At 46.1% G+C, this 15,287-nt stretch overlaps 1 protein-coding gene across 5 annotated transcripts in view; it reads right to left on the reverse strand.

Annotated features, from left to right (window-relative positions):
• col12a1a (collagen, type XII, alpha 1a) overlaps positions 1-15,287 on the reverse strand; it is a 63,031-nt gene that overhangs the window by 34,995 nt on the left and 12,749 nt on the right. For all 5 annotated transcript variants that reach the window (XM_079752457.1, XM_079752456.1, XM_079752455.1 and 2 more), the window contains exons 14-27: positions 11,631-11,900; positions 9,494-9,763; positions 8,886-9,078; positions 8,616-8,740; positions 6,527-6,676; positions 6,327-6,446; positions 6,000-6,164; positions 5,734-5,880; positions 5,424-5,563; positions 4,535-4,664; positions 3,316-3,461; positions 2,280-2,409; positions 1,744-1,880; positions 314-443 (exon numbers count right to left, since the gene is read on the reverse strand). In XM_079752457.1, coding sequence (XP_079608583.1) covers positions 314-443; positions 1,744-1,880; positions 2,280-2,409; positions 3,316-3,461; positions 4,535-4,664; positions 5,424-5,563; positions 5,734-5,880; positions 6,000-6,164; positions 6,327-6,446; positions 6,527-6,676; positions 8,616-8,740; positions 8,886-9,078; positions 9,494-9,763; positions 11,631-11,900 — 2,253 coding nt within the window. The remainder of the gene's footprint in view (positions 1-313; positions 444-1,743; positions 1,881-2,279; positions 2,410-3,315; positions 3,462-4,534; positions 4,665-5,423; positions 5,564-5,733; positions 5,881-5,999; positions 6,165-6,326; positions 6,447-6,526; positions 6,677-8,615; positions 8,741-8,885; positions 9,079-9,493; positions 9,764-11,630; positions 11,901-15,287) is intronic.

Below are 15,287 nucleotides of genomic sequence, written 5' to 3' on the forward strand. Positions count from 1 at the left end.
TCAACTTCTTTCCATGGTTTTGAGTTGTCCGTGGCAATAGAATGATACACAATATCACTGTTGTCAGTGTTTCTTTTCCTTTTACATTGCAAAAAAATCTATAGAAACAATATGTCTTAATCCAAGGTTTGGAAACTAGTTTGTTTACCACGCAATCAAAGTTCCTCCTCAACCCTCTAATCCCCTATGCTTTAAGTTCCCATCTTTCCAGAGTGTGGAGAGAGACTGAGGGAGGGGGGTGGGAGAGAGAGACACATGCATTTCCATCTGATGTCATTGTGCTGTGTGGGGATGTAACTGCTGCGTCTCCTACCGGTGATGGCCTCTCCCAGCATGGGCTCGGCAGGTCCCTCGTCATACACGGGAGTGACCGCAATCGCATACTCGGTCTGGGAGATCAGGTTGTCCAGCTGCTTGGTGGTAACACCTCCGTCCACTTCCAGCTGGGGGAGAGTCAAACACCGGCGCATTAGCATGACGGGACAGTTTTAAGGGTAAACGTGTTTTACGAGGAGGTATAAATCATCTAATGCATTAATCAAGTAAGGGGGAACTTAGAAGATCCCCACTTCCTGGACGCATAGCCAAGTGGTCCCCCAGGCCTTGAATAAAGTCTCGATTCTCAGTATAAAACGGGTCAATGTGTATCCAGTATGTCAACTTTGTAAACTTGACACAAAGGCCTCACATTTCTGCTCGTGTTCCCGAAGCCGAAGAATAACAAAACGGTGTTCTCCTGAATATTTTTCCTTGAATATCTGGAAACACAATGATCCTTTTTACTGCTGCGAGTCCCCCTTCCCTTTGAGTTATGGAACTATCAAGAAGATCAAGCAATCACTCATTTTGAGCACCAGTGGGCTTATACTCCCTGCTATATCCAGACTTTTGTTTTCTCAATTGTATTGTAAATCAGAGATGGCGTCTGCTTGATTTGTTAACTGCAATGATGCATTGGCCTTTCTCAGAGTCATGACAACTGTTTACTATATTTGGATGGTGTGTGTGCCATGCTGTCTCGAATGATATATCTCAGGTCAGTCGGAGAACCCAAGGGAAATCATAGTACTCTTTCACCTCTCAAGCAACAAGCAACCACATACGTTGCAACTGTCGAACTTACGTTAACGTACCGTGATTAGTGAACAGAATGTATTCACTAACCACCAGAGTCCAACCACAAACCCACAGCAATACAGTGGTGGTGCCCTTTTAAAGTCATCCGCCACTGCTATGTGGAATAAACATATATCTTGTATGAGGATCTATCCAGCATTGCCTGAGCTTGGTTCGCCGGCTGCTTCTTCCATTAGTGGGGGGGCGCCCTTGGTGAGTCCAGTGATCCATAGGTCAACTGAAACTTTCGTCTCTCTCATCCCTTTCAAACAGAATGTCTCCAGCAGACAACAAGGATGAGCACACAGAGAGAACAAAAAAAGGCTTGCCGGAATGCAGCGGATGTCCTTGAGACAGTGTTTACATGAACTTTCCACATCTTTGAGATGTTCAGAGCGATGTCCATGAGGTGAGGCGTTCTTTGCGATTACAGGAAATTCTTCGGAAGTCCCTTTCTTCACCGCTTAAATGTTTACAGCGCTGTCTATGAGGTGTGGTATTATTTTTGGGAAAATGGGAAATTCTTCAAAGGTCCCTTGATAGGTTTGATGTGGATGCGTGAAGATTTAACAAGCGGGCCAGAGAGACCCGATTACAAGGTTTCTGGGCGTGGGATCCGAAGCTCACCTCTTTGGCCTCTCCGTCCTCGGGCTGGTAGGTCACGAGGTACTTGCTGACGGGCCCGGGCGCGGCGTCCCAGTCGAGCCACAGGGTGCTGTGGGTCACATCTCGCACCCTCAGCTTCCCAGAGGGTGGCCGGGGTCCTGGGAAGAGAGCGGAAAGTGTTGTTTGACATTTAGTGACATTCAGTGCAATCAATGAATCTGTGTCTCCTTATTTTTTACAGATCTTTTTTTTTACCAGCACACATCAAGTAGTGATTGTGTTAGTTCATTGTTTTTCATTGTTCTACAGAGTGAAGATTAATTTAATCGAATCATTTGGTCGAAGCACTCATATGACAAAGAAGCTTCTAGGCTCTCTTTGACCAAGGATTAAAGAAGCTACTTTAATCTAGCAGGGATGCCTTAAAATAAGCAGTCATCCTAAAACCAATGATCCAACTGTTGCTACAGCGAGCAGAAAACCCTAGTGCTGACTGAGGTTCCCATCACGTGGTGGGCCTCCGCGTCAACGCTCAGCGAGGGCCTGGCCGTACGTACGGGTGACTCCCTGATCGGTGAGGGGCTCGCTGGCCAGCTCCCCGTGCAGGGCGAAGAGGGACAGCGTGTAGGCAGTGTTGGGATACAAGTTGTCCAGCTGAACCTCCGTCGTCTCCCCTCCCACTCGCATCTGCAAGGGAGGACCAGGTCATGGTTAAACACATGGCTGCGAAGAGAGGGAGGGAGGGAGGGAGGGAGGGAGGGAGGGAGGGAGGCGAGAGGGGGGAAATCTTTTTTTCTTTCTCTTCCTTCCCGGCTCAGAGAGAGCGTATCCCGAGTGGGCAGTGGATGATGAGTCCGCTCCAATTAAGAGCCGCTGGGTTTTAACACTGCATGAGCAGAACCATGATGCTCGTCTGGCAGCGAGCGCTCACGGCTCTGCCCAGCCCTTTGTGTATTGTGGAGGGTTTTCCTCTTTTTCTTTTTCTTTTTCTGTTTGTGTTTCTGTTTTTTTCCTCTGTGTGTTTCAGTCCAATCCTTCCTATGGGGAACACTGGCGACTTTGTACAATGTTGTTAAAGTGGATGACATCTGTATTCTGTCAGGATCTTGCTGACAGGCTTTTGGAGTTTGTTGGTCACCGGGCAGGATGTGAATAAATGTGTATGTGTGTGTGTGTGTGTGTGTGTGTGTGTGTGTGTGTGTGTGTGTGTGTGTGTTGTTGTGTGTTTGAGTATGTGTGAAAGAGAGAGAGAAAGTGTTAGATATAGATGAGTGTGAGTGAGGGACTGGGTGTATGAGTGTGTCTATCTGTGTGTGTGTGTGTGTGTGTGTGTGTGTGTGTCTATCTGTGTATGTGTGTGTGTGTGTGTGTGTGTATGTGTCAGTACAATCTGAAGTGTATTCTTACTTGAGGCGTGAAGGTAGCGTGCGTGTCTACGTATATATGTGTGCATATTTATCTTGGAGGTGTGTGTGTGTGTGTGTGTGTGCATGTGTGTGCCTGCGTGCATACACAAACGCACCTCCAATATGTGCGCATGTGCATATGCATGTGCGCCTGTTTATGTATGTCAAAGCCAGTGGTCAGTCTCACCTCTAGCTCCTTGGCCGGCTGGGTGGCGTTGATGGTGCTGTAGAGCAGCATGTATCCTGTGGCCCCCAACGCTTTCTCCCATCTCACCCGCATGGTGGTCACCTGCTCGTCGTAGATGGTCATCTGAGTCACGGCGCTCAGGGGCACTGGGGAAAGGGCCCGGCACGAACGTCAACGATAACTCAGGAGTCATCATCGATGACATCACTGCAGATGCCCAAATATGGCGTTGGTGGGGTCCTGTTCGAACACCATTTGATAACGGCTAACAGAATTGTCAAGTCTACTTGTATGTTTCGTTATGAGAACATATACACACTACAGTCAACGTCGGCACCATATATGCTTGGCATACTGTCTACTTTGGCCATGCAAAGACAGGATACAGAGAGAACTTATGGGAGAACTTATGGGTGTGCTTTCATGGAGGTCTGCCTTTAACTTAAGCTATAAAATGTAGTGCTATTCTGGAGCTAAGACATAAAAACAACAAACAAGAAGAACTTGAAAGAAGCGAAGCGAGGACCCTGAAGAGCTGCTAAGCTTTGTTGGGGAGTTTTACTGCGTTAGGGTTAACTCAATTATGCGCACGCTATCACCACACTGCCACATATTGTGTTAGAAACAAGTCCAACAGGCAACTGTTGGATTCTTTGATTCACGTCGACCACGGCGGAAACCCAGTATTTGGAAGAGGGAAATTGTTTTGTAATATTATGCAACTGAATCAAAGACTTGTACTGTGGGTTATTGTTGAAAGAATTCAGAAAGAGTTTAAAAACATTGCACAACGCTCAGATGTTGGGTGCTGTAAAAGAAGTCTAGTTTGAAACTGCTGGTGCAGCCAAAACACATCTGCTTTTTTACTACTGAAAGCAGTAAAAGACGCTTCCAAGGACTGCCATTTAATATAAACCACGCATATCTCATTTCGTTCCCCATAACAGGAAATCGTGTGCCGCCTGCCAATGACAAACTCATATATTGCAAGTTAAAAGTTCCTCCTCCTTTCGAAAAGAGCACGAAGAAGAAGATTGAATCAGTGCCTTGTATGAAGACCCTACAGTCATGGGCGATCAAGTCCGAAAATCCAATATCCGCTGGCTTTAATAAGTAGCTTCACATGCACTCTTACACCTTAAGACACACACCTGTACCATGGGCTATAGGGATGGGAGTGACAGGCTTGGAGGTGAACTGAATGGTGCGAAACACTCACACGTGGTCTCCGCCCCTCTGAGCGGCTCGCTGCTCTCCTCTCCGATCACAGAGTACACGCTGACCTGGTATTCGGTCAAAGGGTTGAGGCTCTGCAGAACCACGGTGCTCTGGCTGCCGTCAACAAACACCTGTTGGCGATAATAAAGTTACAGCAGGTGTGTGTGTGTGTGTGTGTGTGTGTGTGTGTGTGTGTATGTGCGTGCTTGAGCTTGTCTACGTGTGTGTGCGTTTGTGTGGCTGTGTTTGTTGTCTGTCGTGGATCCAGGGAGCCATTGTGAAATATGTTTAAAAAAACAACAACAATGGCTCTATTTGTCTTCACACGTAACCACAAGTGGCTCTTTTTTAAACAGCTCCAATTAAAACCACAGAGGCCTCTGACCTAAATTGAGCTGGAGGCTTCCAGATCTCCCACTCAGAAATCATAACCTCAGCCACCGAGTGTGCTAACAAAGGAAACCATTGGAGCTGGACAAAAACTAACAAATTATATGTGTAATTGAATTCAAACACACACAAAAAAATGGATTTGTTGCATATATCCTGAAGCCTTGCAGGAACCCTGCTGGCAAATAGAGCGATGAACCCAAGAGACGAAATTCATTATTTACTTTCTAAATTGTAATCCGCTTTTACGGCCTTCAGAGCTTTTCCCTGCTTTGCACTCTGTATAATGAAGAAACCACACAGTGTGAAGGACATTTGGGAAGGTTTAAGGAACGTTTTCCCTTTACTCAACATCAACCACACTGTGTCAGGGGACATAGCCAGAGCCAGAACCCAATAAAGGCAGATCTGCCAAATGCACTACACTTCACACAATGCTCCAAAGAAATGTGTATGCAACCAGACATTGCGAGGCCCTGCTCTTTGGAGTTCATCCATACCTGTTGTGGGCGTCCGGACACCTCCACATACTCCACACGGAACTTCTCCACCGGGCTGGACGGGGCCATCCAGGTGGCTCTGAAGGAGTAGTGGGTCACCTCAGAGGTCACCAGGTCTGTGGGGGCCTCAGGGGCGTCGCCTTTTCATCGTGGGAAAACAGAAGAACGTGAATGACTTGAGGATTTGTCTTCTATGAAATTTGCCCTTCAGGAGGTGAAGGGATAAAATAACCAAAGACATCTCCTGTGTCTACAGACAGTAAATAACATTGTCCGATAAATATATGAATCCTTTTCCCGACAAATATACCTGATCCCTTGACACTGTTGCAGAGGTTGTCCGTAACTCGGTCCACGATGTCCAGAAGGAAGGAGAAGTCTTTAACGTTGTACATGTGAATCTCATCCGGGTCTGAGGCGATGGACCTCAGCTCGTTCTCATCAGCGTTCTTCACACCTAACAGATCACAAAGAGCAAGGATTAATGGGCTACTTTGACTCCAAAGAGGCATTCGATTAAAAAGCATCTCATTTTTTATGTCGCGTTAATCAGCAAATTTCACATCGTGAGCTCACCGATGGCGTACAACTCAATGCCTTGTTGCCGCAGGTTCTCCGAGTTTGTGATGATGTCATCCTGGGACTTGCCGTCAGTCACCAGAACACCGATCTTACGGGCTTTGGTGCGCATCCCCACATTGTCCTTGAAGTTGTTCTGGAGGATGTAGTTCAGAGCGAGACCTGCGACATGGACACGTACATTATTCATCTGTCACACAGTTAGGAATGTACCATGGCTATATGAACATACGTTTAACTCTTGTACTCTTCTACACAGCGATATAATATTGTACTTTCTGATTGCATTACCTGACCCATGACATGCTTCCTAGGCTAGCTTACCGGTCATGGTGTTTCCTCCCTTGTACGGTAGGTTAGCAATAGCCTCCAGCAGCGAGTCCCGGTTATCGTGAGTGTTCAGATGCCACTCAGTTTTGGGGTCTCCACTGTACTGGGCCAGACCTAAAGCAATCACCCACGGTTAGGTTAGAACAACGCATACCGCAGCCAGACACAAGAATTTACTTTTTGTTGAAACCTACCGATCTGGACCCTCTCGGGCCCGATGTCGAACACCCCGACCATACGGGCGATGAAGGCCCGGATGGTTTTGAAGTTGAGACGTCCGATACTCCAGGAGCCGTCCACCAGGATCACGATGTCGGCCTGAGCCTTGGTCTTACACCTCACGTCTGAGTGGTCAGTGGGGGAAGGCGTCCCCCGAAAACGGTGTCGTTATTTCTTTCACAGACAAATCTCACAAAATGTACAAAATATGTGGTGGATCATGTGAGAAAGATGTTGACTTTGAGGTAGTGAAAAATCAGATTGAGCGGTGAGAGGGATAGAGAGTATGGAAAGGCGCATGGGAAAAAAAAAATTGAGGTCACGGTGCAAGGATGTTGAACTTGACCACACATCAATAGCATTTCCCCCAAGGGACTCATTAGAACAATTTTTACACAGACACATAAACACACAATATTTAGTTATTTTTCTCTGCTCCGCCTATTGAGATCCATATAAGAGCACATTCATTCCTCAAAGTTCTTCCCAGACGTTCTCAGTCTTTCCCCCGGGATCAACACAAGTATTCAGAGCCATGGCTGGGATTGTATCAACATTTGCTGCGTCATTTTTCCAAGGTGCGATGCGGAAGCGTGCACTGACGGGCCCATAAGGGACAGTGGGCCTTCTGAAAGAGACACAGAGACACAGAGAGGGAGGCTGCTGTGTGGAAGGGTCGCCCCTCGGCTTGACTTGTTCCTGGCACCTGCTTGGTGAAAAGTGAGGCATCCGCTCCATCGAGGCCTAACAGAAGGCCTGTGGATGCACTGAGGGAAAAGGCAAGACGTTGTATGATCTGTCACTGTCTGCAATTAAAAAAGAGCTCACATCATGATGCGGGATTTCCAGACCCAATACACCCCAACCCTCCCCCCCACCAACCCGCACAAAAGGACACACACACACACCGTCCCCACAACACTTGCCAAACCTTCTGGACATCTGGTTATAGACCAGATGTCAACTTAAAATGAATGGATGTAGTGAGAAGTATACATACAGAGAGTTGCAGACAAACACAGACAGACAGACAGACAGAAAGACAGACAGGCAGACATACATTAAATGGAAACGAGAAATATATGACTTTAAGGGAGATTTCATTCTACTTACAATGGTCAGGGTTCGGTTAGTCTTCCTCACGAGTCATGTATTATTATCTTTGGCAGGCAGGATGCCTTATTTGGTTGGTGTCAACTAATGAGTTGCAATTGGATTTGGAGTTGGAATACATAATTTTCAAGAAATTGTGCTTTCCATGATTTGCATTTCACTGACTCTCAAGATTTCATCCTTGCTGATTAAGGGAGTTTTTTTTCTTGCCCTTGTTGGGGCTTGGGTCAAGTGGTGTCATACCTATTTTGTTTGTTAAGCCCTTTAAGACTGTAATGGTGATTAAGGGCTATATACAAATAAAATTGAATTGAATTGAATTGAATTTACTCTGAACGTTTTTCTACAGTTGTAAAAGTCTAAAGGGAACATTCTGTGAGTGTTTTTCTCCCCTACATTCCCCTTCACTAGGGATGGTTCAAGGTGAGCGTCAGGAGGTTTCAGAGATAAACTGGCACATTGTTAAGACTGGGGGAGGAGCAGCCTCTATTCTATCTCCCTGAACCTCAGCAGCATCAACACGAGTATCTGCTCTTCATTAAGACCAGGCCCACAGCTGGGCTGAGGGAAACCTTTTGTGGAACATTCTGCCGAGCACACTTTCTCTCACTTTTGCACATGCTGTCTGACTGTCATCCCCTTAATATGCCATTAACACAAATTAGAGCTAAAAGAAATGAAGCATATGTTGGCTAGGTCTGTCCAAACTATGCATAGAGGACCCAACATGGAAAAAACAACACTGCACAAGGAAAGCCCAGAAAGAGGCCAGATGGAAATATCATTATGTCTGCAATTCTGTGTGACAAACCTCTTTAAGGAAAGGGGAAACTGCATATTTTACAGCCATTGGCATTTGGAGAGTATTTTCCGAGTGCAACATGTCTTCATTGTCTACTAATGTTTGACAAAGATCCCACCGTACAGTAGACGTTACACCATAGGCTTTACCTGTGGGTTGGTAGGCGGGGGGCCCAGGTGCGTCAGAGAGAGTGGTTTTCTCCTCTCCAGCCAATGGCATGCTCTCTCCACCGTCAAACATCCCAAACACACTGACGGAGTACTTGGTTCCCGCTCTGTGGCACAGAACAAAGCGCTCGCATGAGCAACCGACCGTCTTAACAAAGCCATAGAGGTTGAATACACCCAGATTTCCTTCTACGAAAAACAAAGAAAATACTTAAAAGAAGGTCAGAAGAAGAGGGGAAGAAGAAGACACACCTTAATTCCTCCAGCACCACTGTGTTGTCATAGGGGCCCACTTGGAGCTCCCCCAGGTCGATGTCGTCTCCTGAGGGGTGGAATGTGACTTTGTAGCCCCTCACATCCCCGGGAGCGTGGTCCCAGGTCACCCGGAAACTGGTCTTGCCTGGCTCAGAGGTCTGGAGGTTCCTGGGCCCCTTGTAAGGAGACACTGGAGAGGGAGGGGGTAAAAACAACAAGCAAAGACCACGGATTACATGGGGTGATGGAAAAGGAGCGCGATATGAAGAAAATAATAATAATAAATATATATCTACATAGATTAATTAATAAAAGATATATACATATATATATCAACTGTAAGAAAATAGTTTGCATGTGTTGGATTGAAGCGATTGAACGAACAATTAGTGTTTGTGGCTATAACACTGACCAGCTGTTCTACATCTCACACAAAAATGTAATCGAACAGAAATCTGCATAAGCGTTGGAGCCAAACGACTGAACAAACGGGTGTTGGCGGTGTGATCCAGATAACCCCAACCGCCTAAAAGTAACAAAAAAATCAACTCTCCCATCACACTAAAAGCAGGAAAGCGATTTGCGGTTAGGTCACACCAACGTACGCGTGGTTCCATCTCCCTCCCTGGCCTTGCCCTCCCCTGCGCGGTACACGGGGATGACGGTGATGTCGTAGGTGGTCAGGGGGGTCAGCCTGCGCAGGACAGTGGTGGTGGCTCCACCGCCGGGCACCTTGGCGGCCAGCTGGCGCCCGCCCTGCCGGGGCTTGTAGGTCACGCGGTAGTTGACCACGTTGCCCGGCGCCGGCTGCCAGTCGACCTTCATGCTCTTCTCCGTCTCCTCCGATACGACGATCATCTTGCCGGCGGCCGACACTGTGAGGGAGGAGACATCAGATTAGAGCGGTGGGGTTAGATGGATGGTTCGGGTGGCTGGATGGAGGGACGGGCGGATGTGGGTGTGGATGGGTGGGATGGATGGGTGGAGGATGAATGGATGAGGGATGGACGGATGTAGGTGTGGATGGGTTCGATGGATGGGTGGAGGATGGATGGATGAGGGAGGGTTAGATGTAGGTGTGGATGGGTTCGATGGATGGGTGGAGGATGGATGGATGAGGGATGGACGGATGTAGGTGTGGATGGGTTGGATGGATGGGTGGAGGATGAATGGATGACGCAAAGATGGGTGGATGGATTCAAGGGTGGATCCTAACTTCATGGAAACATCAAATCACCCAACTTCCCCTCCTTTAGTTTCTTTGGGGCATACATGCATCCGCCCGGTCCAACTTTACAGAATCGATCATGTTTAGTCAGTGAGTTTTAGGAGCCAAGCACAGCAGACTGATCTATTTGAGCAAAGCCAGCAGGGGCCGATTTTTCCATAGCGTGTCTACAAAGCATTTGATCCAGAACAGGAAGGGCAAGTGTGACTTTTCATAGCCCTCTAAACAAGCTGGGGAAAATATTCAGACTTTCCCAATTTCAGACAGAATTATTTCTTATTTCTTTTTTTCACTAGGTTTCTATGAACGGAAAGATGTCATGGATCCAAGTTTTCTGTGTGTTGCTCAGTCCAAATGGACCACTGGTGTCTGCTTTGCAGAGGGGAAAGAGAGGAAAAGTTGGAAGCTCAAATAAGAAAAGCATTGCGGTTATAAACCATATGTGCCTGCCTCCGATGTCACCTCAAAGGTGGTTGTGGTGTATTTCGCACCTGTCTGCCCTGCCAGAATTACTAAGTATAAAAAGATGTCTGCACATATTTTTCCATTAGCACATTCCCTTTTGTTAACTGGTAGTTAAAATTCATTCCCGATTGGAGAGGGATTCTTTGCTTTTTTCATCTTGGCATGAGAACAGTCAAACAAGGAATACACCGCTTTCTGTCGGGCTCTTTCTGACCTGTATCTCCTGTAAAGAGCGGTTGCAGGTGTTGGACATTAAATCACCCTATATGTACCATAAAACCTTGAATACAGATGACTTATATCACGCATCTCGGTGACCGATGCAGCTTGTTTTTATGGCTAAAAATGGGTAATTCCAAGCAAAAATCTTGTTTTCTAACATGAGGCATAGTCTCACTTATATATATTTATATATCTCTCCCATTGATGAGATATCATGAACTCTTTTACCATGCCTAAAATGAACTGGCATATTTAAATGTTAAGCAGTCCTCTGGTGCCTTTGGGGTAATAAAGTCAAGGTTTAGGTCAGCATTCCAGGCTTTTGAGTAAGCCTTTTGGGTCCATTTAGGAAATTGTTTGCTAGCTGTGCCACTCCTTTTAGGGGCTTCAAACTTTTTTTATATACACTTTAAAGACATACAACTCAAACGAGTATTAGTGTATGCAAACATTTAGTCTTAGCGTATTTCTTCGCCCCGTCAAGACACTTCATGAAAGAAAAACCAAAGCAATTAAAACAATATTACTTAGGGCATAGTAACATTCACAGGTGGGCCAAGAAAAACATCCTTAAAGAGGATTGATTTAGATGATTTAGAAGTTCAACAAGAAAGAGAAGCGGACACTATATTTCAAACAAACGAGCGTGAGGACAGAGCAAAAGCAGAAGGAGTTCCAGGGGGTGGCGGGAGTTGAAAGAGAGAGAGCGAGAGCGAGAGAGAGAGAGAGAGAGAGAGAGAGAGAGAGAGAGAGAGAGAGAGTGGGGGGGAGGCTCCCAAAGTCAAGGGTCTGTTAGAGGCATTTCAGGCGCTTCTCGAGCGGCTTACCATCTGTGGTCTCCTCCCCCGCCAGAGGCTCTCCCTCCCCGCGACCGTAGGCCGCAAACACCGAGACCTGGTAGAGTGTCTCCGGGGTGAGGCCCTCCAGAACGGTGTCTGTGGTGTCCCCGCCCACCGTCTTCTCCCCAGTCTCGTCGCTGAACATGGACTTCCACCGGAGCCGGTACTGGCGCACGTTGCCCGGTGCGGCAGTCCAGCGCACGGCAAAGCTGGTGTCGGTGACGTCGCTGGTGACCAGGTCTTTAGGCGAGCCCAGTTCTGTGGAACAAATATGACCATAAGAATAGCATTCTTGCATGAGAGGTTCAGACAAGGAGAAAGGAAAAGACTATCTCAGCTGTGTTGGGATGGGTGCAACAACAATACAAATCACGTGTTTCTTGCGGTTATTTTGTTCCAATGAACATTATTTGGACTGGATTATCAGCGTAAGGTCCAAACACACCAAAAAAAACCACGCTTACGGAGAATCAACCTCAGTATTTCCTTTAGTCCGTGCGGTGTGGGGTTCTAACGCAGGTAAATGAAGGGCTAAAGGAAGTGGGCTAGACACAGATCGGACAACATCAACAGGCCAACAATTGATAAAACCAAAAACAGTCCTCTGTCGGTCTCCACCTAAACCCCTCAGGGTGCATTTGAACTCACAATCAGAGAATCCTGGAAAGATCTCTGCAAAACTAATCACAAATCACACCGCCTCAGCGCCTTTCATTTTCCATTGAAACGCATGAAATGTGATCTTAAAAAGCACAGGGGTTTCTTAGTACAGATGTTAACCTCTTCCCTTTTTCCCTCTCTGTACACTTTTGATTCCTGAGGGGCTTCAGAAGAACCTTCCGGCACGGTGCGAACGAGAGGGGGGGGGGGGGGGTACTGGCTGTGGTGCTTGGTGATGAGTGGCCAGCAGCCTGCTGGGCTGAGTCGGCCGCAGCTCTGCTTCTGTCACAATATATACAGAATCACTGCACTCTGCTACTCTACCACAAACTTAACCCTACCCTGCCAACTACACAGCTTTAACCGCATTCACAACCCATAGTCCCCTGATACTAACACTGAATACGTCTGTAAATACGCCTGCACAGCAGTTGGTGGTCTTCAATTAAGAAATTAATTGGTCCAATAACAACACATACCAACACTCCATATGAAATCACCATAAATGAACTCAGACTGGGATCAGGCAAGGTATATAGTCACATTCACATGCTAATTTCAATTTGAATCTTTTGATTGGTCTCATTCTATTGTCAATCTGTTATCAATTTGAGATGGAACAACTGATATAAATACAAATTGCAATGATAGCAGCATCCAAGTAGATCCTGCCAAGCTGTGTGCTTTCTGCCTAAAATAAAGAACTGTGGACCAATCAAGATCATTGAAACATAAGACCTAATACATAAGTCCAGAAAACACCCTCTCCAATATGGATCTATTTCAGAGGAAAACTTGTGATACAGGTTGATTTAACAGCTGCGTTTGAGGTAAATGCACAGGGATCACGGGGAAATCACTTCCACAGACAAGGGCTTAGTAGGTGGGGCTCAGCCAAGAGCTCCTGCCAAGGAGTAAAGCAGCGCAGTCTAACAAAACACATGGGCCACGGTCAGACCTGCCGACCCTTGAGACTCAACTGACAAACATCCACAACCAAGGAAAGTCATCGTTTACAGTCTACAAGCCAAATTGGTAATCTGATGTGCACACACAATAACACACAATAACACACACACACACACACACACACACACACACACAAAAAGACACATACACACAAGCAAAGGGAGCTTAATGACATTCGCCATAAAGTCTTCTTAAGCCGCGGGATTCCCATAACAGCTATTACTGTCATCCACACCTGTTGTAAGGTTAATAAAACGAGAGTGGCATTGAAGCGTCTCCTTATCGGGTATATATTTCACTGTGGTTACGCCCAGCGTCCACACCCTCTGAGGGGAAGCCTGTTCTTAAGTAAGTGCTGTTGACGAGACCAGATCAAAACATTAGACTCCATTCCTCACCCCACAGATTCCCTCATACCACACACACACACACTAACACTAACAGACACACCACAAAGGAAGATCCATGTGTTGACCTGCCCCTCACAACCACAGCCAAGATGTCTTAAAACATAATGATCTGCAGTTGTGGAAAAATGGCCATATGCCAAACAAAAAAGAACGAAACGGATTTGTAGTAAACACAAACTTTATATAATAACTGACTTACTGACTGTCTGGGAATGTCCATTTGATATTTATTTTTTATTTTTCGTGATTTATTTCCATCTTGAATCCATCTCCAGTAAAAGTCTTATTTCATTCCGTCAATCTTGTAAAAGGCCCCTGAACTCAGTCTCCTGGACAGTGTGCTGCATGTGCCATTTCAGCACTGGCGTTTAGAAAATCCTCTGTTTTATTGGTTATTTCACCAACATCCTCATCTTAGCATGACGAGGTAAACATATATAAACTTTATATTACCCTGTTGGTGGAGGATTCCCATCATCCAATGCAACTCAACAGGATGTAATAAATAATCTCCCACTTTTCGCCTCCATTTGGAACACTGTCCAATTTTTCTGTCACAATTGGGTTTATTGTGTGAAAGATATTTTCCCCAGCCAGTCAAATGTTCACCTTCATGGCGGGTCTCATAGTGGCAGTCATAAACAATGAGATCAGTGTGTGTGTGGTGAGGTGTGGTGACGTCAAGGGCTTTGGAAGCCGGCTAGACAAAGTGCTTTGTCACAGAGCACAGAGAGCAGCTTTAGTATTTCCTATGAGGGTGTATTACTGAGGATGGATTCAAACTATGGAAACTGTGTTTTGCCCCAGTCAACACCTTTGGCTATTAAAGGGACAAAAGATGGAACGCAATGTAATGAATTTGAAGGGCAGAAATATGCACACAAGCCCCCTTTTCAACCAATAACTTGGTCCCCTGAAACGTCCAGAATTGACTGTCACCAGTGACCCTTGGGCCTGCCAAGGATATAAGGGCGTGACATTAGGAAACAAGGACTCCACTATTGATCATATTCTGAAGAATGAAATAGTTTGGTGAGTTGGAGGGATGAGATAGCTTTCTGCAGAGAAACCGAGTTCAGCTACCACTACATCACATCCCAGGCATGTAATCAGAAGCAACAGCAATGGCTTTGCTTTGGTTCCACTCTGCAAATTGTGACAGCTTTAAATAAATAGTATGATCAAATAGATTGGACTTGAAGCCAAAGACCCATCCTTTGTTCAAAATTCATTGGTATTTAGATGCCATTATCTGCTAACAGGACAATTATTTCGCAATTTGGTGCGATTTCTTCTGGCAATGGTTTCTGGTTTCTGCAAACTACTTACCAACAAAGATTTATCTCTACTTTCAACCAATTGATCATTGATCCAAAACACAGCTGACAGGCTTTTCATTCCGCAGCCGCCACCTGTACAACAATCCTATAGCCTAACTATCTAGCCTATCTAGCCATAACTATCTAGCTGGAGCGAGGACTCCAGCGGCGGTCATTAAGTTGACATGCAAGATGTGTCATTCTCTGTTTGAATGACCTTCAGCATTATTGTTGTTTATATGAACACCCCAAAGCACAGCAAAACCAGTCAACAGGATGTTGACTGA

The sequence above is a fragment of the Pollachius pollachius genome (genome assembly GCF_949987615.1).
Source record: "Pollachius pollachius genome assembly, chromosome: 15".
Taxonomy (NCBI): Eukaryota; Metazoa; Chordata; class Actinopteri; order Gadiformes; family Gadidae; genus Pollachius; species Pollachius pollachius.